Raw genomic sequence first — 26334 nt, 5'->3', positions numbered from 1 at the left:
GCACATCGCAGAGCTAGACAAGACAAGCATTTGAGGTTAAAAAGCATACAAATAGTACACTGTTTCAGAAAACAATCAAACGTTTCGCTAGATAGCCCTTCTTCCTCGTCTGGGATTGTTTAGAGCCCTTTGAAGCTGTATTTAAACTATTTTTGAACTTCAGACTCGTGGGCACCATAGAAGTCCACTATATGGAGAACATTCCTGAAATGTTTTCCTCCAGAAACATAATTTCTTTATGACTCAAGAAAGAAAGACATTAACATCTTAGATGACAAGGGGGTGAGTAAATTATCTGTAAATTTTTGCTCTGGAAGTGAACTTCTCCTTTAAAGGCGAAGTCATTTTATTGGTCAGTAGAAGCTCATTGGCCAAATAGTTCGTAATTGGCACATGGAAAGACAAGTTCACACCTCTGATTCCAGACTTGAAATTCTGCCCCATGTCATGGGCACAATAGGACTGCTATGAACCACCCTGCTGCCTGGAACAGACACTAGATGGTCATCCTGTAGGTGTGTGGGTGCTCTATACCCTCCATATACACTGTCACTGGGATGTCCCATGCAGGGGAAGATGTTGCATAATTCGGCAGGTCCATATGACAGTGGGCTCTGGTAGACCGGCAGCTCTGGATAGGAGTAGGGTCTATGTACCAAGCTGGACGCCCTTCTGACAGCTGCCACGTTGTGGAAAATCGCCTCCTTGTAAGACGGAAGCCTTGTGGACTGGCTGTGTCTGAGCTTCTGACTTTTCCTGTTGTTTCGCCGGAAGGCGTGAAGGTAGTTGTGATCCATCGGTTGGGCATAACACAGGGTGTTCCTCACCCGTCCATGAACGTCCACGCATGGGAACAGGTCTGGTATAGTTACTTGTGGGGGGGCTGCGGCGGTGGGTCTGTCACCTGGAAATCGTACTCTGTCGGGACCCCAAGTGGCTTTGAGGAACGAAGGTCTGCGATGAAGCTTTCTTTTCCCTATTAGAGGTATGTCATCGAATGCAGGGTCGAAATACGTTTTGATGCAGGAATTACAAGCTGTTTCTGCTACAAAAGGATTTTCGCTGAAAGATGACGACAGGTGGTTTTCAGCAAAGCTGTTTGCTTCATTATGACACATAGATTGGTCTTTATAATCATGAAGTCCTCTCAAATCCATAGACTCCACCATAAGATTCTGAGGTCGTTTTTTCCGCCTGACCGCGTCTGAGAAATCACTGTGGCAAGGTTTGTGGTGTTCAGTGTAGATGTCTCTATACGGAACAAAGGAAGATCCAGGACGTGCCATGTCGGATGGAGGATCATGCATGGCTAGATGAGGTGTGCTCAGACTTGATACAGGAAGCATTCCATCATAAAAACCTCTGGTCCTGGCGGGAAGCGTGTAGCGAAGAGGAGTAGGCCGTGTTAAAACTCTGTGGTTTATCATTGGTGGTGGTGGGCTTGTGGTTTTGGTGTGTTGTGTGAAAGGTGGAGTTATGGAACGCTGCATGTGAGGTATGTGGTTCTCTGTGACATTGGTAATGTAAGAGAAGTGACCAGGAACTTTTTCAGTCGTGGTGACCAGTGGGATACGTGCTGGCAGGCTGCCGCTGTGTCTGCTCCAGTTCTCAATGGTTTTGGTGGCGTTATCCAATGAGTTTTCCACTTTGGCTGAGGAGACAATGTCCTTGGCTGTCTGCAGCATTTTCAGCATGTTGGCCTGGGCGTAATTGGCCGTGATATCTGGATTCTGTATGCTGGTAGATCTGCCAATGTCTTCAACACCGTTGAAGCAGCTGTATATGCCCTGAAATGTAAAGCATTGCAAGGTCCAATGAACAGTGATTGTAGATTCCTACAGACAATGTTTCTCCATTATAATGATAATACATAGATCACTCAAAGTTTAATGTGCTTCCTAATGGTGAATTATTTGATGATTTTCACTAGAATATTGTGCGTATAGAGGTTTTTATTTGAACTTAATTTACCTAAGCATAACAAGTAGGTTAAATGCAACAGACATGCATTATGCATTAGGGCCGGGTAAAAATATTTTACCAGTGTAAAATGCCAGTGTAGTCCAATTCTGAAAGGAATAGTTCACCCAAAAAAGAAAATTCTGTCATTAATTACTCACCCTCATGTCGTTCCAAACTGTAAGACCTTCGTTCATCTTCAGAACACAAAGTAAGATCTTTCTGATGAAATCTGAGAGCTTTCTGACCCTATATAATGACTTTACTCAACAATTTCTTCTCTTTCGCGCATTCACGAGACTATGTTGGCTCCTGCGTCAGCAGCACCACACACACACGTCGTACTGTTGTGAATGTGTGTTGATTGACACGGAAGAGAAGAAATCGTTGACTAAGGTCATTATTTTTGGTTTTCTTTGTGCACAAAGGTATTCTTTTAGTTCACTGATGTCACATGGACTATTTTAACAGTATTTGCACTGCTGTCTATGCATGGTCAGAAAGCTCTTGAGTTTCACCAAAAATATCTTAATTTATATTCCAAACATGAACAAAGGTCTTATGGGTTTGGAACGACATGAGGGTAAATAATTATTGCCTGAATTTTCATTTTTGGGTGAATTTTTTTTTTTTTTTTTCATCCTCCCTTTAAAACAAATGACTCTGATAAGTCTTTTAATGAGTAGCTCAAAAAGATGAGTTTGAATTAATCTGAAACACTGCCCTACACAATTTTCAGAGAGAGTATTTCTTTCTATCATAATATATTCAAATTCAAAAAAACATTTATTATTATTATTATCAATCTTTGACAAAAAGAAAGTTCAAGAAATGTCTTTATTGCCTCTTTTGATGTATTTAATGCATCCTTGTTGAATAAAAATGTCTTTTTCTTTTAATGAAATATACTCAAATTAACTAAAATCAACCCGAATAAAAACTGGATCTGAATGGAGTCAGAATCTTCATTGATACCCAGCCCTAATTATCATTGCATTGTCTGAATCCAAAAAAAATTAGCAATGCTGTCTTACCCTACTAATGGCCAGCAGGAAGTCTAAATGATCAGACTTGTGGACAGAGTGCCTCAGTTTCCAGTAAAGTAAATGTTCCCAAGCAAAGACCAGCAGGCTGAGGCCCATGGCCACGAGCAACATGTAGAAAACACCTGCCATGTTGTCTATGTCTAGTTTGGAGCTCATGACCTCGTTTTTCTCATTCTGGCATATTCCAGACAGCCATACTGTCTCCAGTCTCTGTGTGTCCCCTGCATGAAAGAAAACAGGGTCAGGAACAATGCCAGAAACAGTGGCAGTCAAAGACTACTCAACTATGACAGAAACAAGTGAGAACCACACACGTATGTGCTCTGCTGCAAAACCTAGTGAGCTGCCTACCTAGACATTAATGTGTGCTTCCAATGAGAAGGCTGTTCCAACAAATAACTACCTAGTTTGGGCAATATTGCATGGACCTTTTAGGGTAATATCCATTCAAGAATACATTGTGTCAAATGTGAAAAAAATATATAAATAAAAGCAGCAAGGCACTAGGATTTAAAACAGAGTCAGTTTCTACTGTTCAGCGGAGGCTTCCTTATGCCTGTAGCGTGCATTGTCATTTTATACGCAACCTCTCAATTCTCAGCACATTGAGTTTTTACAGTAAGATGGGAATGTGATAGCTTCCATGCTGGGGAAGAGGATATTAAGTGTGGACTAGTTCCGGTCCCCCAAGTGCAATTTACCATCTCCCAGGAACTGGAGGAGAGCCAGGTCTATGGGGCGCTTCCAGCGGGAGTCCTTCTGCAGAGCAATGCCGTAGCCTGTGGTAGCAAACACCTTCCCACTACCAATGGTGACCAGCTTGCAGCCCTCATCCTTGCCAGCCATATAATTAAGTACTGCTGCATCATATATGAAGGCGTCCAACTTCCTACACAGAGGACATAAATGAGCCCAAGGCAAATGGCTTAATAATTACACGTAATTATGTCAAGTAAATAATTAGCGCTTGTTAATTTATACCCCTCTTTTCCTTGACAAATGGTGAGCGATACATTATTTATGCTTGGCTGTTTCCCACTGACCCTTAGATCTGTGAAAATATCTAAGTAAATTGCTTCTAAATGATGCATATAATGACCAATGGAATAAATCTCATTACGGACTATTAACCAAACATGTTGTTGGACATGTGCTATGGTAATACCAGCTCTTCCACACAACCACACACACATAAAGTGTTATTGCTGAAGCCCACCCTGTTTTAAGGCTGTTGAGAGCTTCTTCCACTCCCTTCTGGTTGTATTTTATCATGTGGGTGTGCATGTCAGGGTAATTGCTTCGAATGTTCCTCTCTGTGCTGCCGTTTGGGACCGTCCCAAAGCGAAAAGGAGGATAATGTTCCTGGGGTTTTTGAAACTGAAACAAAAAGGAATAGATGGCAGTTCAATTGTTTAGCCGAGGCAGGTTGCGGCTTAACCTTAATAGTGTAGATCAACACAGATTACATGGACTTTACACAGAATCACCTACTGCCCGGGTGGCAGTGACCTTGGAAAAGGATATTAAAAGTAGTGCTTTTCTATTTTTCTCTATACTGATTTATGCATTTGGACTGTTGGCAATAGTTTATGCATACTGGACTGAACAAGGGATGAAGTAATTTGCTCTGAGTGACTATTAATACTGCAATAGTCCTGTTCATTTCTTAGTTGCATAATTTTATGGATTTCTGTTACTTACAGTCAGGGTTGCCAGGTTTTTACAATAAAACCCACCCAATTGCTACTCAAAACTAGCCAAGTTGAGTTTGGTGGGGGTCCCCTGGTAAAATTCGCATTCCAGAGGCTAAATATCATGTTTTTTGGGTTTCTTCAACCCACAGACATGAAAAACATGTCATGTTAAAGTACGCTCTTAAAAATAAAGGTGCTTTACGATGCCATAGAAAAACCTTTTTTTGTCTAAATGGTTCCATAAAGAACCTTCTGTTTCACAAAAGGTTCTTTGTGGCAAAAGAAGGTTTTTCAGATTATAACAAGTTAAGAAAGAGTCGGCGCCGATAGCCAGTGGCCAGTGCGCTGACATATTGCACAATTGCGCTTTGGGTGACCCGAGTTCGAATCCCACCTCGTGGACCTTTCCCGATCCCATCCCCCTTCTTTCTCTCTCCCACTTGCTTCCTGTCACATCTCCACTGTCCTATCAAAACAAATGCAAAAACAGCAAAAAAGGAGAGATGGTTCTTTAAAGAACCTTTGACTAAATGGTTCTTTGTGGAACCAAAAATCATTCTTTTATGGCATTGCTGTGAAGAATCTTTTAAAGCACCTTTATTGTAGAGTGTCATTTATAGAGTGTAGCCCAATTACGCTGAAAAACCACAGACTTGGCAACACTGCTTATAGCATTTTGAAAAACAGTGAACAAAAATGTTAGTTATCCTGAGATCATCCTTGAGTGACAGGGCACTTTGAAAGGTGCCAGTTTACTGATATTTCAATCAAGCTTTTGTTTTGATGCTAAATTTTCTTCATTTTTGGGCAAAAACAAACTGCTTGGCTTATGAACAAATTAAAAACTTGCCTAGCCCCTGAATAAAACGCTGACAGATCAACACATGGACTATTTTAACAATGTCCTTACTACCTTTCCGGGCCTTGAACGTGGTAGTTGTCTTTGCAGGGTCAGAAAAATCTTGGATTTCATCAAAAATAACCTTAATTTGTGTTCTGAAGATGAAGGTCTTACAGGTTTGGAACAACATGAGAGTGAGTAATACACTTATATAGTATATATACTATACTTTTAAAACTAGGTTTCATTTTTGTTGGATACTGAAAGTATAACAAGGCCTTTCCTTTGAATATAGCTCATATACAATTACATAACGCTTACCTTTTTGTCACTAAGTCCAGACACAGTGTCAATATACTGCTCTTGGATCATGAAGGCAGCTAAATTGGCTGTGTAGCTGGCGAGGAAAATTACAGCAAAAAAAGCCCAGACCAGGACCATAATTTTGCTCGTTGTGCCTTTGGGGTTTTCAATAGGAACAGAGTTGTTGAAGACGATTCCCCACAGGAGCCAGACAGACTTCCCAATGGTAAAAGTTGGACCCCCAGGGGCTATAAGAGAGATATATTCATACATATTATATATAAAATAACACTTCATTATAATATATATATATAAAATCAAAAGTTTGGGGTCAGTAAGAATGATTTTAAGAAATGTTTCTTGAGCGCCAAATTAGCATATTAGAATGATTTATATAATACACATCTGTACGTCCTTTATAACAGATGTTCTGTCTTTTTCGATTGAATTAGTTACAGATCAGTCCACATGGGCAAACTTTCTTTTCTAGTTCCACCTTGACATCAGTTCTTAATGTGGTTCTTGTGTCTCACACACAGCCACAGAAAAGCCAAGCAATCAATCAAAGTCAAATTAGCAAAGCGACAAACGTTAATTAAACCTCCGAAAAATGACCTTTTACACTAGGAGACAAGTACACACCCTGTCAGCTCGGTTTATGTGGATTGATTAGGCTGCTTCCACAACTATTCTTCCTCTCTTAGAGCTTTGTGTCTGATAGAACGAATACTGTTTGAAAAACCAAGGCTGACCTTTGGCACTGACAAGGCTCCGGTTGTAGCCAACAGGGCTGAAGTATTCAAACACGAAAACGGTGACTGCCACAACAGTCAGGCACATTACGAACATCATAACCCACACGGCTGGACTGTAAGGCTCTGTAAAGAGAGAAAGACACGTTTCGGTTCACAAAAGTACTTTTTTGAAAATACAAAAATGATCTAATTAACCGAGTAAGATCTTGTGCATAACTTGTTTTTGTTTGTTATGTAAATGCTGTGCAGTTAGCATAATAATTAATGAGCAAATTAGCAGTTTAACACAGTCAAAATGCCTTTCTTTTGTGTGCAGCGTTTACAATGCATTACAAAATGTTTTTCCTGTCTAGGATTTATTTTCAATTTATTTAAAAATTTGAATCTAATCACATTCTAATTAAAACCACCACTGGCAGGAAATATTTAACACTGCCTGCAAGCATCTCTCAATGTGAGCGAGGCCTTGGAAATAGACGGCTAATGATGGCTTCTCACCCAGGAAGGCAGAAGGTGAGACTGTTCCGTTGCTTCTGGCCACCATAACGCTAATCCCAGTCTCCACGAACGGCACTGAAAAGTCAACAATCTCTGAGCGCTCCTCATTGATGGTAAGAGAGCCAATTGCCATATCTGCACGCTTGTAGAAGACCTTGAACAAGGAGAAAGTGAATTAAAACTTCAGGCAGTCATCAGTGGCAAATATGAAATCCGGAAATAATGGAGGCCCCTGTGAACCATAAGACGGGATCCTCCCACAGATGATGATGTCATGCATCTGAGGTTAAATACACATACTTTATATTCATACATAACACTCATTTGAGATACTGCTTTTCAAATACAATATTGTAGACATATTTGGATGTATAGAATGTCTCCATGCAGCATTAAAGCCAAGTAAAAACAATGTAATGTATGTTAGCCAATTTGGAGTAAGTGGAAAATTCAAACCAACATGTTTTGTTTGTACTTTTATTTAGCACGGATGCATGAAACCATGGAAGCCCATTGCAGCCAATTCTGACGTTTTTCTCTCAATTGTGAGTTTACATCTCATAATTCTGACTTTATATAAACTTGCAATTCTGAGAAAAGAAGTCCGAATTGCGTGATAAATACTCGCAATTGCGAGTTATAGTCAGAATTGTAAAACATAAACTCGCAATTTTGAGAAATAAACTCAAAATTCTGAATTTTTTTCTCAGAATTGCACGATATACACTTTTTGTTTCACAATTCTTTTTTTGTTTCAAGTTTGTTTCGCAATTCTGAGAAATAAACTCGAAATTCCAACTTTTTTTTTTCACAAATGCGAGTTTATATTTCACAATTGTGACTTTTTTTCTCAGAATTGCATTAAACAAACTTGCAATTCTGAATTTTTTCTCAGAATTGCATGATATAAACTCGCAATTGCGAGTTGCAAAGTCAAAATTGTGAGACATTAACTCACAATTCTGAAAAATAAACTCGAATTTCTGACTTTGTCTCAATAAGTTTATATCTCACAATTATGACTTTTTTTTTTCTTTAGAATTGCATTAAACTATGGAAGCCCATTTCTGCCACTGAATAAAAAGTAAAATAAAAAAGGTAACTGCAACTTTTTATTTCACAATTTTGCATTCTTTTCTTGCAATTGTGAGTTTTTTCCTCAGATGGTGAGATATAAACTCGCAATTCTGAGAAATAAACTTGAAAATTCCAACTTTTTTTCTCACAAATGCGAGTATATATATCTTGCAATTGTGACGTTTTTTTCTCAGAATTGCATGATATAATTGTGAGTTATAAAGTCAGAATTGCGAGATATAAACATGCAATTCAGAGAACATATAAGTCTTTTTTCCCTTCAAAATTGGACTATAACTTGCAATTGTAAGCTTTTATCTCACAATTCTGAGATAAAAAGTCAGAAATGCAAGTTTCTTCACACAATTCTGACTATAACTCACAATCGTAAGTTTATATCATGCAGTTCAGAGAAGAAAAGTTTTTAAATTTTATAACAGCAATGTGTTACAATAACATTTTTTATTTTTTATTCAGTGGCAAAAAAATGACTTCCATATTAAACTCATCAAAAGTGACAGTAAAGACTTTTACATTATTATAATATATATATATATATATATACATATATATATTTCAAATGAACACTGTTCTTTTAACCTTTCTATAGATCAAAGTATTAAGCAGCACAACTGTTTTCATAATTGATATTAAAGGGATAGTTCATCTAAAAATGAAAATTCTGTCATTCACCCTCATGTCGTTCCAAACCTGTAGGACCTTCGTTCATCTTTTCAACACAAATTGAAACAACATGAGGGTGAGTAATTAATGAAAGAATTTTCATTTTTGGGTAAACAATTTTTTTAATAAGATTACATGAGCACCAAATCAGCATATTAGAATGATTTTATTAGAAGGATCATGTGGAGTCAATCTGGAATAATTGCAGCTAAAATTCACTTTTGCCATCACAAGAATGAAATTGCATTTACAAACATTACTGTTTTTTACTGTATACTGCAGCTTTGGTAAGAATAAGAGACTTTTTAAACTTTTTAATACTACTCACTACCTTTTGAATGGTAGTGAGTAATACGTATATGTATGCTGTATATGTATACTGGCTCATAACAGTGAAGAGCATCTCTGCATTGAACAGGTGTCCTGTACATCAATGTCAGCCATACCCACTATAAACGTGACATAATACTAAATATTTTTGTGGATATCACAATTAAGACTGTTGCTATTATAGCCACTGGTTTCCAGATTCCAATTTCTTCAAGGAATAGAAATGGACACGAACCACTAGCCCCGTCATCACACAACTTGTAACATCGCAAATCAGTGTTGACAGATTTGTTTTGCCGTCGCCCGCAATCAGCCTCATAAACGAAAATTCCTTATATCGCACTCACGTCAGTCCGGAATTACTATCTAGCTATTATATAATCATTATTTATCTCATTTAATGAGCTATTTCTCTCACGGCATGAAAAGCATTTAAGCCTTGTATGCGGAGCGAGGGTTTGCTATCTTTAAACTCATCAGCATGTGAGCAGATGCAGGTGATGAGAACCGATGAAGTGATCAGCAGCTGTGGAAGACACTTAACCACCGGATTAAGTGACACTACACGCAGCAGGAGGTCACAGGATGAAGTGTGTCAAGATCGCATTTTAAAGCCAGTTATGCTTTATGAATGCTCTTAACAACTTTAGCTGCAATAATTGGAGGGTTCAGGAGATCTGTTAAACACGGAAAGAAAACAGGGTGTGAGTAATGCTAGGAAAAGCGCGTTGACGCTGTCATAGGAAGCTGATTTATTTTTCGTATCACGCTGTACACTGTTTTATTTTTATATCCTCAGATGTTAATTTAGCTCATTTCCCATGAGCTCTGAACTGTTGACATGTTTGAAGTGCGAGTGCGTTTATGTGAGAAAGAGAGAAAGAAAATGTGCCATTTCATACCTCTCCAATCATCCCGTTCCAGACGCCACGGACCATCTTGCCATGCTTCCCGTTGGTGACCAGATAAAGGTCGTATGAAAACTTGATGGTGCGTGAGAGCTTCTTTAGGATGTCTATGCAGAAACCTTTGCAGCAGAGTTTGGTGTAAGGCTCAGTGTGACCTGTTACACTGCACATAAAAAAAGAAAAAATTAAAATTAATTGCTCCAGGCATTCTGAAGCCAAATGATAGCTTTATGTGAGAAATTGTAACACAAATCATACAGACCACTTTTGTTACTACTAAGCTTGAACTCTTCAGTCCATGTTCCTTGCAACCCTATTCTTTGTTTTAGATGACTATTCCTTTAACCCAAGCAGGAACCACGGTTAAAAAGGTTAAATCTCACATGCTTACATTAAACATTTGGTGAAGAGGATCAAAGCATTTGGTTCTAGGTCAAAACATATGGTGTGACACACATCAGAAAGAAAGATTACTGACAGAAAGGCTAATGAATTATAACTGGAATAATACAGACGCGAATACGGAAAGAGGAAATGATCTGTGCTGCCATAAGAGGATATGAAGAACATCAGAAGACTTTATGTACAGTAGAGGTAAAATGCCATCTTAGTACTGTACATCTGTAGACCTTTTCTCTCTTACTGACCTGGGAGAAACAGTAAATACTCTACATAAGTATGTTCACTCATAACCTTAAGCACATTTTTATGGAAGCTTATTTCCACCATGGAATGAAAAATAAAAAGTAATTGTGACTTTTTATCTCACAATTCAGACCTTTCCTCACAATTCTGAATTTTTCCTTGCAAAACTGTGAGATATAAACTCAGAACTGCAAGTCCATATCTTGCAAAACTGAGGTTATATCTGGCAATTCTGAGTCAGTTCAAAATTGAGAGATATAAGCTTAGAATTGTGAGAAAAAAGTCTGAATTGTGATATACATTTAAAATATGTTTATATATATAAACAAAGGAATTGTGATATAAACTCAGAACTGCAAGAAAAAAACAAGTGCAAGATATAAACAGAATTATTTTTACAAGAAAAAGTCAGAATTATAAAATAAAAATAAAAAAGTTAATTCTGACTTTTTATCTCATAGTTCAGACTTTCCTAAAAATGTTTTATAGCTCACAATTCAAAATGTTTCCTTGCAGAATTTTGAGATATAAACTCAGAATTGCAAGTTGATGTCTTGCAGTTTTGAGTTTATACATTGCAATTTTAAGTTTATATCTCGCAATTCAGTTCAGAGTTTAGTAGAAATCTGACAGATTGTCAAAACTGTGAGTTTTATTTTGCAATTCTTAGTTTATATCTCAGAATTGTGAGAAAAAAGTCTGAATTGTGAGATATATTAAAAAAAGTTAAAAAAAAAATCTTGCAGTTTTGAGTTTATACGTCGCAATTCTGAGTTGAGTACAAATCTGATAAATGTAAACTCAGAAGTCCGACATAAGCTGCGAGTTCTGCAGTCTGAATTGTCTGAATTGTGAGATATAAACTGATATAAAATAAATATTAAAAAAAAGGAATTGCATGATTGTGTTATCTCACAATTCAGACTTTTTCTTCACACTTCTTAGTTTATATCTCACAATTCAGAAATCTCCCTTTCAGAACTTTGATATAAACTCAGAAGTTCATATTTTGCAATTTTGAGTTTATACGTCACAATTCTGGGTTTATATTTCTCAATTCTGAGTTTAGCAAAAATTTGTGAGATAAAAACTCAGAAATCAGAGATAAACTGTGAGTTTTATCTTCCAATTATTAGTTTATATCTCAGAATTGTTAGAAACAAGTCTGAATTGTGAGATATAAACTCGAGTATTAAAAAAGGAATTGCATGATTGCGTTATCTCACAATTCAGACATTCTCCTCGCACTTCTCACAATTCTGAATTTTTCTTCCAGAACTTTGATATAAACTCATAATTGCAAACTCATATCTTGCAGTCTTGAGTTTATACGTCACAATTCTGAGTTAAGTACAAATCTGATGGATATAAACTCAGAAGTGCAAAATTGCAATTTTATCTCAGAATTGTGAGAAAAGAGTCTGAATTGTGATATATAAACTCAGAATATTAAAAAAAGGATTTGCATGACTGGGTTCTCTCATAAATCAGACTTTTCCCCCACACTTTTTAATTTATATCTCACAATTTAGAATTTTTCCTTGCAGAACTTTAATATAAACTCATGCAGTTCCGCGTTTATACATCACAATTCTGAGTTGAGTACAAATTTGTGAGATACAAACTTAGAATAGCGAGATAATAATCTCAGAGAAAAGAATTAAAAGATATAAACAGAATTGTGTTAATATCTTGCTATTTTGTTTTTATATCTCAGAATTCTGAGCTATACACGCAGAATTCGAAGTCTGAATTGTGAGATATAAACTCTTCTAAAAAAAAACTAAGTTCATATCTTAAAAAAAGTTTCAATTGTAAGACAAAAGGTCACAATTACAATTCATTCTTATGGCTGAAATAAGCTTCCATACACAAGAGTAGATACGACTCAAGCAAATAAACAACAGCTCTCCTCTGCAAACCTCTGTAATTTAAAAACCTGTAGCCCAGAATCTGTAAAAACAGTGTCCTGGTTGTGAGCATTCACAATAAAATGCTTGAAACAAAGCGATGGCCTCCATTAACCGTTAGATGCTGGAGGCACTCAGCAGAGAAACTCTGAGAGCAATAATGATACATCACCTCTAACCTCCCCCAGACCTCCAGCGTAATGAGCTGTACGGGGAGTGGACTTGGGGCGGAGGGCCGGCAATGCAGGGTGTGCGGCACTGGCAGCAACCATAACAAAGAAAGACAAATGAAGTGTTTGGAAAGATGAGAGTCTCCCTCTGCAAGCGGTCTGGACGTAACATAAACAAGCCTGTCTCTTTTCTAGTCTGTCTCACCACCTGCAAACGGTGCTGGCGCTTTGGGTTAAGTGGGCTGTGAATTGAGGATGAGCTGTTTAATCAGTCAAACACATACACAGACATGAAGCACAAGGGACAGAGATGAAGAGAAAGTTGGTGTCAAAGAGCGGCAGTCTGTTTCCTGGCATAATGGACACAGGCACACAAACACACTTGGTGCCTAGGGAGTGCCAATCAATTATTTCTCCTTCAAACAAAGTTAATTACAGTACATCGAGTAATATGGATCTCTGTTATCATTGGCGTACAGTCAGTTATTCTGAAACCATCGCAGCTGGATGAGACATTGGCTTGACCTATCTATTGCAGAAATGGGTGTAGCACATCGATCTGGTTGTAGTGGACTAATGCATTTCATATCCAAACACAGCGCCACATTAGTGCAGCAGTCTGCTGACCTTGATATTCGTGGCATCATAAATGCCACTGACTGTACTGGATGCTCTGACTTTAGAAAGAGTATACCATATATAGGGAGACCTAGGTCACACTAACTAAAGAGATAGTTCACCCAAAATTGAAATGCCCTATGATTTACTCACCCTCAAGCCACCCTATGTGCATATGACTTTCTTCTTTCAAGCAAATATAATTGGAGTTCTATTAAAAAATGTACTGTCTCTTCCAAGCTTTATAATGGCAGTGAATGGGTGTTGAGATTTTGAAGTCCAATAAAGTGCATCCATCCATTATAAAACGCACTCCACACAACTTTGGGGGGTTAATAAAGGCCTTCTGAAGTGAATCAATACGTTTGTTTAAGAAAAATATCCTTATTTAAATATTTATAAACCGTAATCTCTAGCTTCCGCTAACTGTTGTACATGCAGTCACGAGTAAGCAACATAGATGGTATTTTATGCACATATTTATGTAGCACTTTATACAATATAGATTGTTTCAAAGCAGATATGTAAGGTCATGTTTGGGTTTTTGGGAAAAAGGAAAAGTTTTTTTCTTCACATTGTCAAATTCTAAATGTACCCCTAATTATAGATTAGCCCATATCTAAATGCCACTTCAACTGAATTTCAAATCTGGAAAGATGAATTCTGTTGATACTGATTTCATTTGTTTGGTAACAGCCTAAATGTATTATTATTATAATGGACTGATTAACTATAAGAATTTGACTCAAAAGAAGATGCACACTTTTAGAAAAAATGGCTTTATAAAGGTAAAAATCAATTTAAACATAGGAAAAAAAATAATTTCGATCACTGCTGTGAACTGACCACACAGAATATGAAGAATATCAAAAACTTTAGAAGTCAGCTGTCCATGGTATATATCAGTACAATAACAAAATATTGTCTATCGTATAAAATCCCAGAAAATACTGGGATATCATTTTTTGTCAATATCGCATACTCCTAGTACTGACATAAAATGATTTGCAACAGTCGCTTTGTCACGTCCAGTATAGACAGCCTCAGGCTATTGGTGTATTTCCTTTTTTTTTGGCTAGTAGAAGTTATGAATGGCCAGTAACTTAAAAATTTAGTAGCCAAATTGGCTGGTCAGTGAAAAAGTTCATTTCAATCCCTGCGTAGGATGTAGGCGAACATGGAACAATGTGGAGAACTTTTTATGATGAATGGATACACTTTATTAGACTTTAAAATCTCAACACCCATTAACTGCCATTATAAAGCTTGGAAGATCCATGACATTTTTTTTTTATATGACTCCAATTGTATTAATCTAAAAGATAAAAGTCGTGTACACCTAGGATGGCTTGAGGGTGAGTAAATTGAGGGGTCATTTTTATTTTTGGGTGAACTATCCCTTTAAATAGTTGAATCTTGGCTGTGTCTGTGCAATTGACTTGACTCTGAACCCTAAAGTAACTGTTTGTGGCAACAAACCCTGATCTCGCCAACCATATTTTGGTATACTCTTACTTTTTGCCAAATCCAGTGGTATACATTTCTATGAATGACTAATTAGCATGTGTAAAACACATTTGTAGACAAGAATTGGGACTCATTATATAATAAGCTCATAAATTCAGTCACACATGAAATGCCTATTGTAACTTCAGGTCCAATTAAAAGCAGTTGTCACACTTTCCAGAACTTCCTGAACACCAGTGCCAATTAACATGAAGGTGTGTGATGGGCCCACAGCAGAACGTCACCATTATGGTTATTGATCATTGTTTCCCCCTCAGCCATCACACGCTCCCCAAGGGGTGATTACTCTGCTTTATGATTTATTTACACTCTCTCCCCTCAGCATGGAGTCATAATGAGCCTGTCATCTCTCTCTCTCTGGGCACGACACACTCCTCACTCACCATGTGTTAGCTTCAGAGCTGCACAATTCACTGAACCTGCGTTCATTTACCTGGGGGAGCCAAAGACAAAACTTTTGGAATTACACTATTTTACCGTTCACGTCTAGGAAATCCACCGACAGAGGAAAGCAAATTACTGTGATCAAGGAGTCACAGATTTTAAATTGCAAGTTTATGCCCAGGGCAAGAAGGGTTGAGGGATTAATTGCTGGAATGAGCAAAACAATTCCTAATAATAGGTTCGGGGTCTTCAATCCATTGAGCTTCTGTTTAAATCATTAAGCCCTCTGGTAAATGAAGATGAGACTCGCTGGCATTCACAAGCACACTGGTAGCTGAGTTTGGGAGCCTCCAAGGTGCTTAAGTTTGGTCTCATTTCCATTTTTAGAAACACTAAAAATCCTAGTGAGTCAGACTTTTTAACAGGATTTTGCTCTAAGGTGAATTCACATTAACAAAGTAGGTATGGCTGCTAAACAGGATTTATGTAGAGGTGTTTCCTCTGAGGAAGCAAGAGAGGCAGTGTCTCCTCAAAAAAATTGGATGAGAGAAAAATTCATAATCCAAAAACAACACAGACATTACAAAATACAACATAAAGCATATAAATCACACGTGTTTCTAAAGCTACAGCAGGAGTCTGCATCCCTTTTACTTCCCCTGAGCCCATTAAGTTTAAAAAGAACCACTAAAGCATGCGGTGACTTTGTTTGGGGGGTAATTAAGAATGAAAGGGGTAAAGTCACATGATATGACTTTTTTTATGATCGGCTGTGATTGGTTTATGCGATAAATCCTGCCTCTTCGTGTGCGTTTCTAGTTTGCAAATCAGTTTGAATGAAGAATATAATGGCCTTAATGGAAAGACTAATAAAAAGGCAACTCACACACTTATATATAACCACGTTGTTACGTCAAAATAAGACTTAAAATGGCATGAAACCATGATCTGAGGGAGTTTATAGTGAGTAATCAGCTGGATGAAATTTTAAAGTAAATCCCAGCATCTGTGACCAATATTTACCAAGCTTTGATGACCCGAAAAATTAATAAACAGTTAAAAGTTAACTATTACAAAGAACTTTCTTAAAGTTAGAAAAGAGAATTCAATCAAACATCCAAGGTCATCCAAGATGTTCATGTCTTTCTTTCTTCAGTCGTAAAGAAATTATGTTTTTAGAGGAAAATATTTCAGGAATATTTTCCATATAGTGGACTTCTATGGTGCCCACGAGTTTGAACTTCCAAAATGCAGTTTCAATGCAGCTTCAAAAGGCTCCAAATGATCCCAACCAAGGAAGAAAGACCTTATCTACCAAAACGATCAATCATTTTCTAAAACAAAATAAAAATATATATACTTTTTAACCTCAAACACTCATCTGGCATGGGATCCTCTGTGCAGTCCCGTTCAAGACCATTAGTTGTATGTCGAGAAACTCCCATCTTATTTTCTCCTCCAACTTCAAAATCGTCCTACATCGCTTTTACCTGTTTTTGTAAAGGGCGTTTGACCATCTTTGCACGTTCACTTTGTAAACACCGAGTCTGTACTTCTGGAGTGATGTAGGACGATTTTTAAGTTGGAGGAGAAAATTAGGGGTTTTTTTGACATACCCTAACTGTATTGAACCGGAATGCACAAGCAGAGAGTACAAGCAGAGCTAGACAAAGTCTATACATTTTTAACTTTTTTTTAAGAAAATGACCGTATCGCTAAAAAAGACCCTCCTTCCTCAGCTGGAGCTTGAAGCTGCATTGAACCATAGAAGTCCACTATATGGAGATAATTACTGATATGTTTTCCTCAATAATCATAATTTCTTTTCGACTGAAGAAAGAAAGACATGAACATCTTGGATGACAACGGGGTTGTACATTATCTGTAAATTTTTGTTCTGGAAGTGAACTACTCGTTTAATAAATAGAATATTGACGACACTGCTAATGTAAAAATATTAAACAGAATTGTTTTGTTTTTTCTTTTTTTGATAGTGTAAGTAATGTTCCTTTAACCAAGAAAATGTGACTGGGACATCAATTTACATCTGATTTAAAAAAAATAAAAGATCCTAAATAAACAAATAAACAAATCTGAGGACTTTACCTCCTCATTTATATATTTTTCATGGACAAATTACTTAATTACCCTTTTACCTGAACTGATTTGATCCGATCATAGCATTTCTCAAGCTTTGTCATCATTTTTGGAGCAAAATAACTGTGTATGTATAAAGCCAGCAAGAAGATTCTTTTTTTAAGGTGAACTACGCCTTTAAATAATGCTCCAGTAAAGTAATTAGCTGCATCTTGAACTCTCTACAATCTCACAGATGCAACACCCCAATAAAGTGTGTAATAAGCTTGCTGGACTGTAACAAGTTGCATATGTTAAGTGACTCTCACAGCATATTGCTAAATGGGGATGTTTGCCAATTTTGTGTAGGCTTTATTAGACTTTTCTTTTTAATTAGTAGACTCTGCTTTTTCTTGTTTTCTAATATCGGAAACAGCTGGTAAATATATAATAGTGAATGTTAGATGTTTTCACTTAAAGTTTAGTAGAACTTTCTCGCTTTCAGATTTTCTTGTTTGTGTTTGTACGGTGACTCATTCTAGAAAGTGAAAAGGTTGCTGTCGCTTATTTTATAATTATTAATGGGTACCTATTATCACTGTAGCCGGGACAATCCATCCAGTGGACACTCTTTATTGCTTCCCTTAATAAGAGACCATTCGTTTTTAGGATCAATGCAGTCAAATTAGTACGTTTGCATGTGCAGCAGAGAGAGGATGATCTAATGTGAAGCCTTCTAGATATTGGTCTCATAAACAAGCCCATTTGAGGAATATCTTTGTAAACAGCCACAGATGTTGACCTTTTGAAGTCACTTTCACAGATGTACCTTTCAGTCCTGTTGGATTGCCGGCGACACGGCACAGTATTGCGTACACAAGTGCCCGTGGCAGGATCGACACTCTCCACGATGACAAAAGGCCTCTCCTCCAGCGTTGCTACAGTCAGGTGGCGGTTGTCGGACACGGGTTCCAGGAAGCTGCCGTAACGGGGCCATACAGGGTATCGCATCTGAAGAATCCCTCCCTCGTAGCTTCCAACCTGTGGAGGGATTCAGAAGAGGTTTAAATGTGGATTAAACCTTACGAACTGCAAACAAAGCAAAGGTGTTCTTCATTGACTTCTATATTGTATTTGTACTGAGCTAATTATATTTTCTATCCCTTAAACCTAAAGCAAACAGCATTTTTAGATATATGAAATAGACATATGCATTGACATATGAAATAATAGTCAGAAAAAACTACCTTTTCAATGGAAAAGTTTATTGAACCTTTACACAAAATATTAAAAAAAAATCTTTGTTGAATATCAACACATTCAGAGGCCAAAACTGAGCAGAAATATACAAATTGGTAAAGCTGCTGATATTTATATGGCCAAAAAACTATAACTCCTAAAATATCTCTTAATAGGGTGATATTAAATGCCTAGTTTATGATCAAAACTCTGTAGTTTTTATTGTGGACACATGTGCATGTACATGCATGCATGTATGTACATTACTTGCTGAAAAAGTATGAACTACACTATAAAAAACTATTTGTTGAGTCAACTTAATAAATGAGTCAACTTAAAAAACAATTTGTTACCCCTCTGCCTTAAAATTTTAAGTTCAGTCAACTCAAAAAAAAAGTTTAGTCAACTTGAAAAATTAAGTTAAGTGACAGATTTTTTAGATATTTGAGTTGATTCTACTTAAAATTTTAAGGCAGCTAGGTAACAAACCCAGCTTTTAAGTTTAAAAGATCAAATATTTAGTTTAGTCAATTCAAATATCTAAGTTGTCAAATTACGGAATAATAAATCATAAGTAGGTCAGTTTTATACGTCATACAGAAACTTAAAGGAGCAACCTGTCAAAATAAAAGTTCAGTTTAACTTGGAGAAACTGTCACAGAAATATATTACTTAATGTAGACCTAATGATAATTATTAAATGATTATTAAACATTATTTTTTAAAGGAATATTTACCAGAAAAAATATTTATTTACCAGTATGTAAAATGTAAATACACAACACATTATTTCTGAAAAAAAAAAAAAAATCAGCTAATCAGAGGAAAATTAATGAAACCATTAAACTGGAATCCAGAAAATTAATGGAAAACACAGAATTTGATAAAAATAAAATAAAAAAAATTATTTCATACTACCTTAAAAATGTAAATTTTGGTAAACTTAATAAAGCACTGTTAAATTGTTTAAGTTTCGTAATTTCAATTAATTAGACATGGGTTTTGAGTGCTATATTTTTTATTTAAACATTAAAACAGGGAAAAATTAAAATGGAAAAAACGCAATCCAGAAAAATGTAAACCGGGGAAAAAAGGAATTTGGAAAAAAGATAAAATGGAATTTGGGAAAAAATAAAACGGATTTCATAGGGCCCAAGACACAATGTTAGTCATTTCAGCCTTGTAAGGATCTTTTGATAGGCAAAACCACAACAAACATTCAAGCACATGACAGGAGTGATAAAGGAAAATGTTCCAAAGTCCAATTCATGGTGTCTTCCTCACAGGCACGTTGTATTTTTCATCCTCTGTTTAATACAATACATTATTCGTTTGTCGCACCATCAGCGTGATGTATTATCAAATATCCCAAAGCTTTCTTATGTTATTCTCTTTTATTGCTCTTATTTTTTTTAGATTTTTCCTCTGAACTTGGAATGAATTTGTAATAATGGTCAGAATTTATACTACTCCAGTAATGAAGGTGTTGCACAAAGCCGTAAATCTCCCAGGGCTCAGAGGCTCACGGGGAATCTTTACAGAGCTGTTTGTAGACTGTGGAAAAGCCCTATTATCCAGAGAGAGCTCAACCCACTGGTCCAGCTCAGCTTAAAAGAGACTATGGAGAGCCGGTTTCAAAACTGCCTCTTCTAAAATTTCCCAAGAACCTATGCGTCACACCCAAATACCAAGAGGGAAGAAGTACAAATCTGCTGTCCATCCCTGGGACCCTCTTGCAAAGGTACATGAGAGAAGAACATACACTCCTAAAATCTAAAAGCTGCAGTCCATTAGCTGGTGTTGTTATTACCTGACTGCTTTTCGAATGTGTGACCCCAGCTGCTCTATTTGAACAAATAGTTTAGCATCTGTATTCCCAAACCATGCTTGCATCATATTTTTGGAAAAAAATGTAAAAGAGCTGAAAAATGAGCCCACTGTTGCATATTCTTATACTACAAACGACAGGAACCTCAGGAAAGTGTTGCACTAATTGTGCAGCAGCTGTTTGACAGCCTTTCCCAAATGCAGCGGAGGCTTTTCGGATTGGGAATTGTAATCCATGTTTGGTTATGGTATTAGCTGTGAGGGGAAGTGAGCGTGATAAGCCTCGGCAACAGGGATTTATTGAAGAATCATTCATAAACTTCAGCAGAACAAACAGATTCAATCTCCGGACTCCAGGTGTGAATATCATGACAGCCTGGTGGCACATCACATCTGATCATTAGCAATGACGACGAGCACTAAAGAACATTTTATTTGCACATTAAATGAGGGCTGTGTCGTGGAAACTGTTCTTTATATGTAAAGAATGAATCCAGACAAAGCCCGGCAGTTATTTCTGGCTGTTTTAGTGAGCACTTTCAGACCAGCGACTGAAATAGGCTGTGTAGTGAAAGTGAGAGGTATAGTAATTCAGCAGAATATAATGGCTGTAATAGCAGGGTATTCTATTCTTGTTCTGAGGCGCAAACCAGATTTCCGTCAGAGTAGATATCTGTTATTTGAAATAGCCTATTTCGTTTTACAGCCGCCTAGCATACCTAGGATGCTTCTGCAGAGTTTTTTAAAAGACAATGTCTTTCCAAACACTAAACCAAGTCATCATGTACTTAAACTACCAAAGCATTTTGTCTATTGCAGTGATTCTTAACTGGTGAGACACAACTGAAAATAGATCGCAGGTCTGTTCTACTTTCTGAACGAATCATCGAGATCATGACCAAATGTGTGCTATATACTCGGCTGACAGGACTTTGCAAAGTTATTAACACATTAGAGCAATAAACAAACACATGAAGGATTTGTGTTATTTAAAAAATCCACATCGTTTTATACACATTTTGGGCTATTGGGGGGTGGGGGTGTGGGCACCCTCATTTTGATGATGTGAAATGGTTGCATTCGGTGAACTATTAAATCACAATATGCGCTTTAAAATCCAGATCTGAATCAAATGATTCGCATTATGCGTTTTGAAGCCCCGATCTGAATCAAATGATTTGTGCTACGCACTTTAAAGTCCCGATCTGAATCAAATGATTGCCGATATGCACTTTGAAGCCACAATCGGAATCAAATGATTTGTGATATGCGCTATGAAACACAGATCTGAATCAAATGATTGCCAAGACGTGCTATGAAACACAGATCTGAATCAAATGATTAGCGATACGCACTTTGAAGTCCCGATCTGAATCAAATGATTTGCACTATGTGCTTTGCAGCCCCAATCTGAATCAAATGATTTGCGATATACGTATTGAATCCCCGATCTGAATCAAATGATTCGCGATACATGCTTTGAAGCCCAGGTCTGAATCAAATGATTGCTAATATGTGCTTTAAAGCCCCGATCTGAATCAAATGATTCGCGATACGAGCTTTGAAGCCCCAAACTGAATCAAATGATTGCTAATACGGGCTTTGAAGCCCCGATCTGAATCAAATGATTGCTAATACGGGCTTTGAAGCCCCGATCTGAATCAAATGATTTGTGCTACGCACTTTAAAGTCCCGATCTGAATCAAATGATTGCCGATATGCACTTTGAAGCCACAATCGGAATCAAATGATTTGTGATATGCGCTATGAAACACAGATCTGAATCAAATGATTGCCAAGACGTGCTATGAAACACAGATCTGAATCAAATGATTAGCGATACGCACTTTGAAGTCCCGATCTGAATCAAATGATTTGCACTATGTGCTTTGCAGCCCCAATCTGAATCAAATGATTTGCGATATACGTATTGAATCCCCGATCTGAATCAAATGATTCGCGATACATGCTTTGAAGCCCAGGTCTGAATCAAATGATTGCTAATATGTGCTTTAAAGCCCCGATCTGAATCAAATGATTCGCGATACGAGCTTTGAAGCCCCAAACTGAATCAAATGATTGCTAATACGGGCTTTGAAGCCCCGATCTGAATCAAATGATTGCTAATACGGGCTTTGAAGCCCCGCCTGAATCAAATGATTGCCAATAATCGCTTTGAAGCCCCAATCTGAATCAAATGATTGCCGATATGCGCTTTGAAGTCCCGATCTGAATCAAATTATTTGCGATACGCATTTTGAAGCCCCGAGCTGAATAAAATGATTTGCGATACACACTTTGAAGCTCTGATCTGAATGAAACAATTCCCAATACGTGCTTTGAAGCCCCGATCTGAATAAAATGATTTGCGATACATGCTTTGAAGCCCCCAATCTGAATCAAACGATTGCCTATGCGCACTTTGAAGTCCTGATCTGAATCAAATGATTCACAATATGTCCTTTAAAATCCCGATATGAATCAAATAATTGCACATACGCACTTTGAAGCCCCGATCTGAATCAACTGATTTGCGATACACACTTTGAAGCTCTGATCTGAAATAAATGATTCCCAATACGTGCTTTGAAGCCCAGATCTGAATCAAATGATTCGTGATACACACTTTAAAGTCCCGATCTGAATAAATTGATTCGCGATACATGCTTTGAAGTCCTGATCTGAATCAAATGATTCACAATATGTGCTTTAAAATCCCGATATGAATAAAATAACTGCACGTATGCACTTCGAAGCCCCGATCTGAATCAACTGATTTGAGATACACACCTTAAAGCTCTGATCTGAATCAAATGATTCTCAATACGTGTTTTGAAGCCCAGATCTGAATAAAATGATTTGCAATACACTTTGAAGCCCCAATCTGAATCAAATGATTGCCGATATGCGTTCTAAAGCCCCAATCTGAATCAAATGATTTGCAATAAGTGCTTTGAAGCCTCGAATTCAATGCAAATATAAAATGCAACTACTCAAAATTACTGTCTTACCTTTTAATACAATTAGAAATAGCATTACAATACTTTCCACATGCTTGTTTGTTTATGTCAAAGGCAGAGAGTCCAAGCGCAGAAGTAAGGCAAATTAGGCAGAATTCTCCAAAGATGGCACTGTTTTTGTTTACTTGTGGGCAACAAATAAGCTTCATGCTGTTTCAGGTTGCCACTTGATGTCCAAGGCAAAGTATCCGGGTCCTTAAGCAAAACCAAGGCTCTTTTATTTCCTTCAAAATCATGCACTAATTACACAGATGTACAAGGACATTTTTAAAACCAGTGTTTTCCACAGACTGATCTGCGTCATTTGGGCTTTTGTCTGTCTTAGAGATATTATCATGGTACCAGCAGAGAAACACAGTCTCGGTGCTGTCAGTACGCCTGTACTTTAAAATAGGGAAGCAATGATTCATCTCGCTAATGACTTCAGCACACAACACGAGCAGGGTGTGCACAGCATGGGAAAGTGAGGCGATGCAGAGAGTGTCAATGGGAGCGTGAGAGGGGCTACAGAGCAAGGTGACCAGATATAGATAAACTGTTATGTCACACAGAGGGGGGTCAGGTGAGCCGTGAAGGCCAGAGGAGGGAGTTAAAACTAAAGACTGAATTGAAGAGAAATCTATCAAATCTCTTTGCAGCTCCTTCACGTGTAACTCTACTTGTCGTGCACTTGTTAACAGGAGTACGAATTACTCTCACTAATTGCACAGTTTATTTGCACACACTGTCTGCATTGTTTTAATGCTTAATTTACTAAAGGAATTATGCAAATTAGCAAGCACACCTGCAAAATCTGTGCTGAACGCTATTTGTATGTCACACTAAATAGAGCAGACTCTGCTGGAACTGCACAGTATCGCTCCACCACTGTGATTCAGACACCTGATTCAGCTCCTTAAAAGAGCAAAATTCACTCGTTGACAACGTGTCTGGATGTATGCCCAGCTACAACAGTTTTCTCCATCATTTGATCGTCATTTGATGAATTACTGCTGTCATGATCAACAGAAAATGTAGTCAAACATCTCTTTTCAATTAAATTCCCACATACGTCCGCTAACAGTGCAATGTTAAATCTGCTGTGCAAAAACCAGTGATTTTAGTGAATAAGGCACAATTTGTAATGAGTCTCATTTACACAGAAAAGAAGCTTGTTTGAGCTAAAAAGAATGACAGTTACCTCATTTAAATATTTAATTTAAATTGCACCACATTCAGTAGCTGGTTAAACTGGATTGTTGAAATGCCACATATAATAGTGGTGCAAAAGGAAGAGTGAATCAAACCCCTGCAATTTACAAAAAAAAGCAAGGCTATTTTCAAAATGAGGTTACAAAAGAACTCGACCCAGTAATATTTATTTCAGTCTTAGACGACAACACACATCCTCTAATATCCGTATCCTCTAATCCACCTAGAGGAGGGTGTGATGACCGGATGTAAATTTGGATGTCATTTTGATCTCTATTTATTCCTCTAATCTCTTTTTGTAGTCAGGTGGTGTTCACACATTGCCAGACGGCCTACACATGTCCCTATCACAGAGGCCAAAGTGCTGGAGAGCTGGCCATGTGAGGAAGAAAGGACTGTTTCAGAGAGCCAAGTGTAATTGCATCATGACCTGGTGTAGATGGTAATAAATCTCTAGTGTTGGAGGAGCCTGTAAAGCTGGCTTTTATGATCCTTGTCATATTAATGTGAAAATGTACGATCAATAAAAGCTAAAAGTTATTGAAATGGTCCAAAATGTCAGAGAAATAGCTGGCAGTATCTTATAATAAAAAGCAAAGAATTAGAATAACAATATTTTTGATGTTGACAAAATCTCTGGATGCTGTGAGAGCTTTTTCAACCTGCATAGACAGCAATGTTCAAGGTCCAGAAATGTATAAGGACATCGATAAAAAGAAACCATTTGACATCTAAGGTGGAACTACTGATGTCAGATGGACTATTATAAAGGAGAAGTTCACTTCCAGAACAAACATTTACAGAAATGAACTCACGCTCTTGTCATCCATGATGTTCATGTCTTTTTTCTTCAGTCATAAAGAAATTATGTTTTTTTGAGGAAAACATTTTAGGTTTTTTCTCCATAATGTGGACTTCAGTGGTACTCCTGAGTTTGAACTTCCAAAATGCAGTTTAAATACAGCTTCAAAATAATCCCAGCTGAGGTTAAAGGGTCTTATCTAGCTTAACGATCGGTTATTTTCTAATAAAAAAATACAATTTATATACTATTTAACCTCAAATACTCATTTTGTCCAGGTCTGCCTGAACTCAGTACAGTTAGGGTATGTTGAAAAACTCCCATCTTATTTTCTCCTCCAACTTCAAAATCATCCTACATTGCTGTTTTACCTTTTTTTTTTTTATAAAGAGTGTTTGATTTTCTTTGCATCATCACTTTGCAAACACTGGGTTGGTACTTCTGCACCAATGTAGGATAATATTAAAGTTGAAGGAGAAAATGAGATGGGAGTTTTTTGATATACCCTAACTGTCTTGAACCAGAAAAAAGAGTTCAGGCAGACCTAGATATGATGAGCATTTGAGGTTAAAAAGTATATAAATTGTATTTAAAAAAAAAAAAAACCCAAAACGATTGTTTTGCTAGATAAGACACTTATTCCTTGGCTGGGATCATTCAGAGCTCTTTAAAGCTGCATTTAAACTGCATTTTGGAAGTTCAAACTCAGGGGTACCACTGAAGTCCACATTATGGAGAAAAATCCTGAAATGTTTTCCCCAAAAAACATAATTTCTTTACGACTGAAGAAAGAAAGACATGAACACCTTGGATGACAAGAAGGTGAATAC

The 26334-nt window shown here is 37.2% G+C and overlaps 1 protein-coding gene across 1 annotated transcript in view; it reads right to left on the bottom strand.

Moving 5' to 3' along the window:
• Positions 1-206: 206 nt before the first annotated feature.
• Positions 207-26334, bottom strand: part of grin2cb (glutamate receptor, ionotropic, N-methyl D-aspartate 2Cb) — a 50232-nt gene continuing 24104 nt past the window's right edge. Inside the window, exons 5-13 of the mRNA XM_051123606.1 lie at positions 18255-18466; positions 10090-10258; positions 7097-7250; positions 6596-6721; positions 5862-6091; positions 4222-4382; positions 3707-3894; positions 2994-3226; positions 207-1787 (exon numbers count right to left, since the gene is read on the bottom strand). Coding sequence (XP_050979563.1) covers positions 408-1787; positions 2994-3226; positions 3707-3894; positions 4222-4382; positions 5862-6091; positions 6596-6721; positions 7097-7250; positions 10090-10258; positions 18255-18466 — 2853 coding nt within the window. The 3' untranslated portion in view covers positions 207-407. The remainder of the gene's footprint in view (positions 1788-2993; positions 3227-3706; positions 3895-4221; positions 4383-5861; positions 6092-6595; positions 6722-7096; positions 7251-10089; positions 10259-18254; positions 18467-26334) is intronic.

This window comes from Labeo rohita, chromosome 12 (genome assembly GCF_022985175.1).
Source record: "Labeo rohita strain BAU-BD-2019 chromosome 12, IGBB_LRoh.1.0, whole genome shotgun sequence".
Classification (NCBI taxonomy): domain Eukaryota; kingdom Metazoa; phylum Chordata; class Actinopteri; order Cypriniformes; family Cyprinidae; genus Labeo; species Labeo rohita.
The sequence above is the reverse complement of the archived record's forward strand: the minus strand, read 5'-3'. Positions and strand labels throughout refer to the sequence as shown.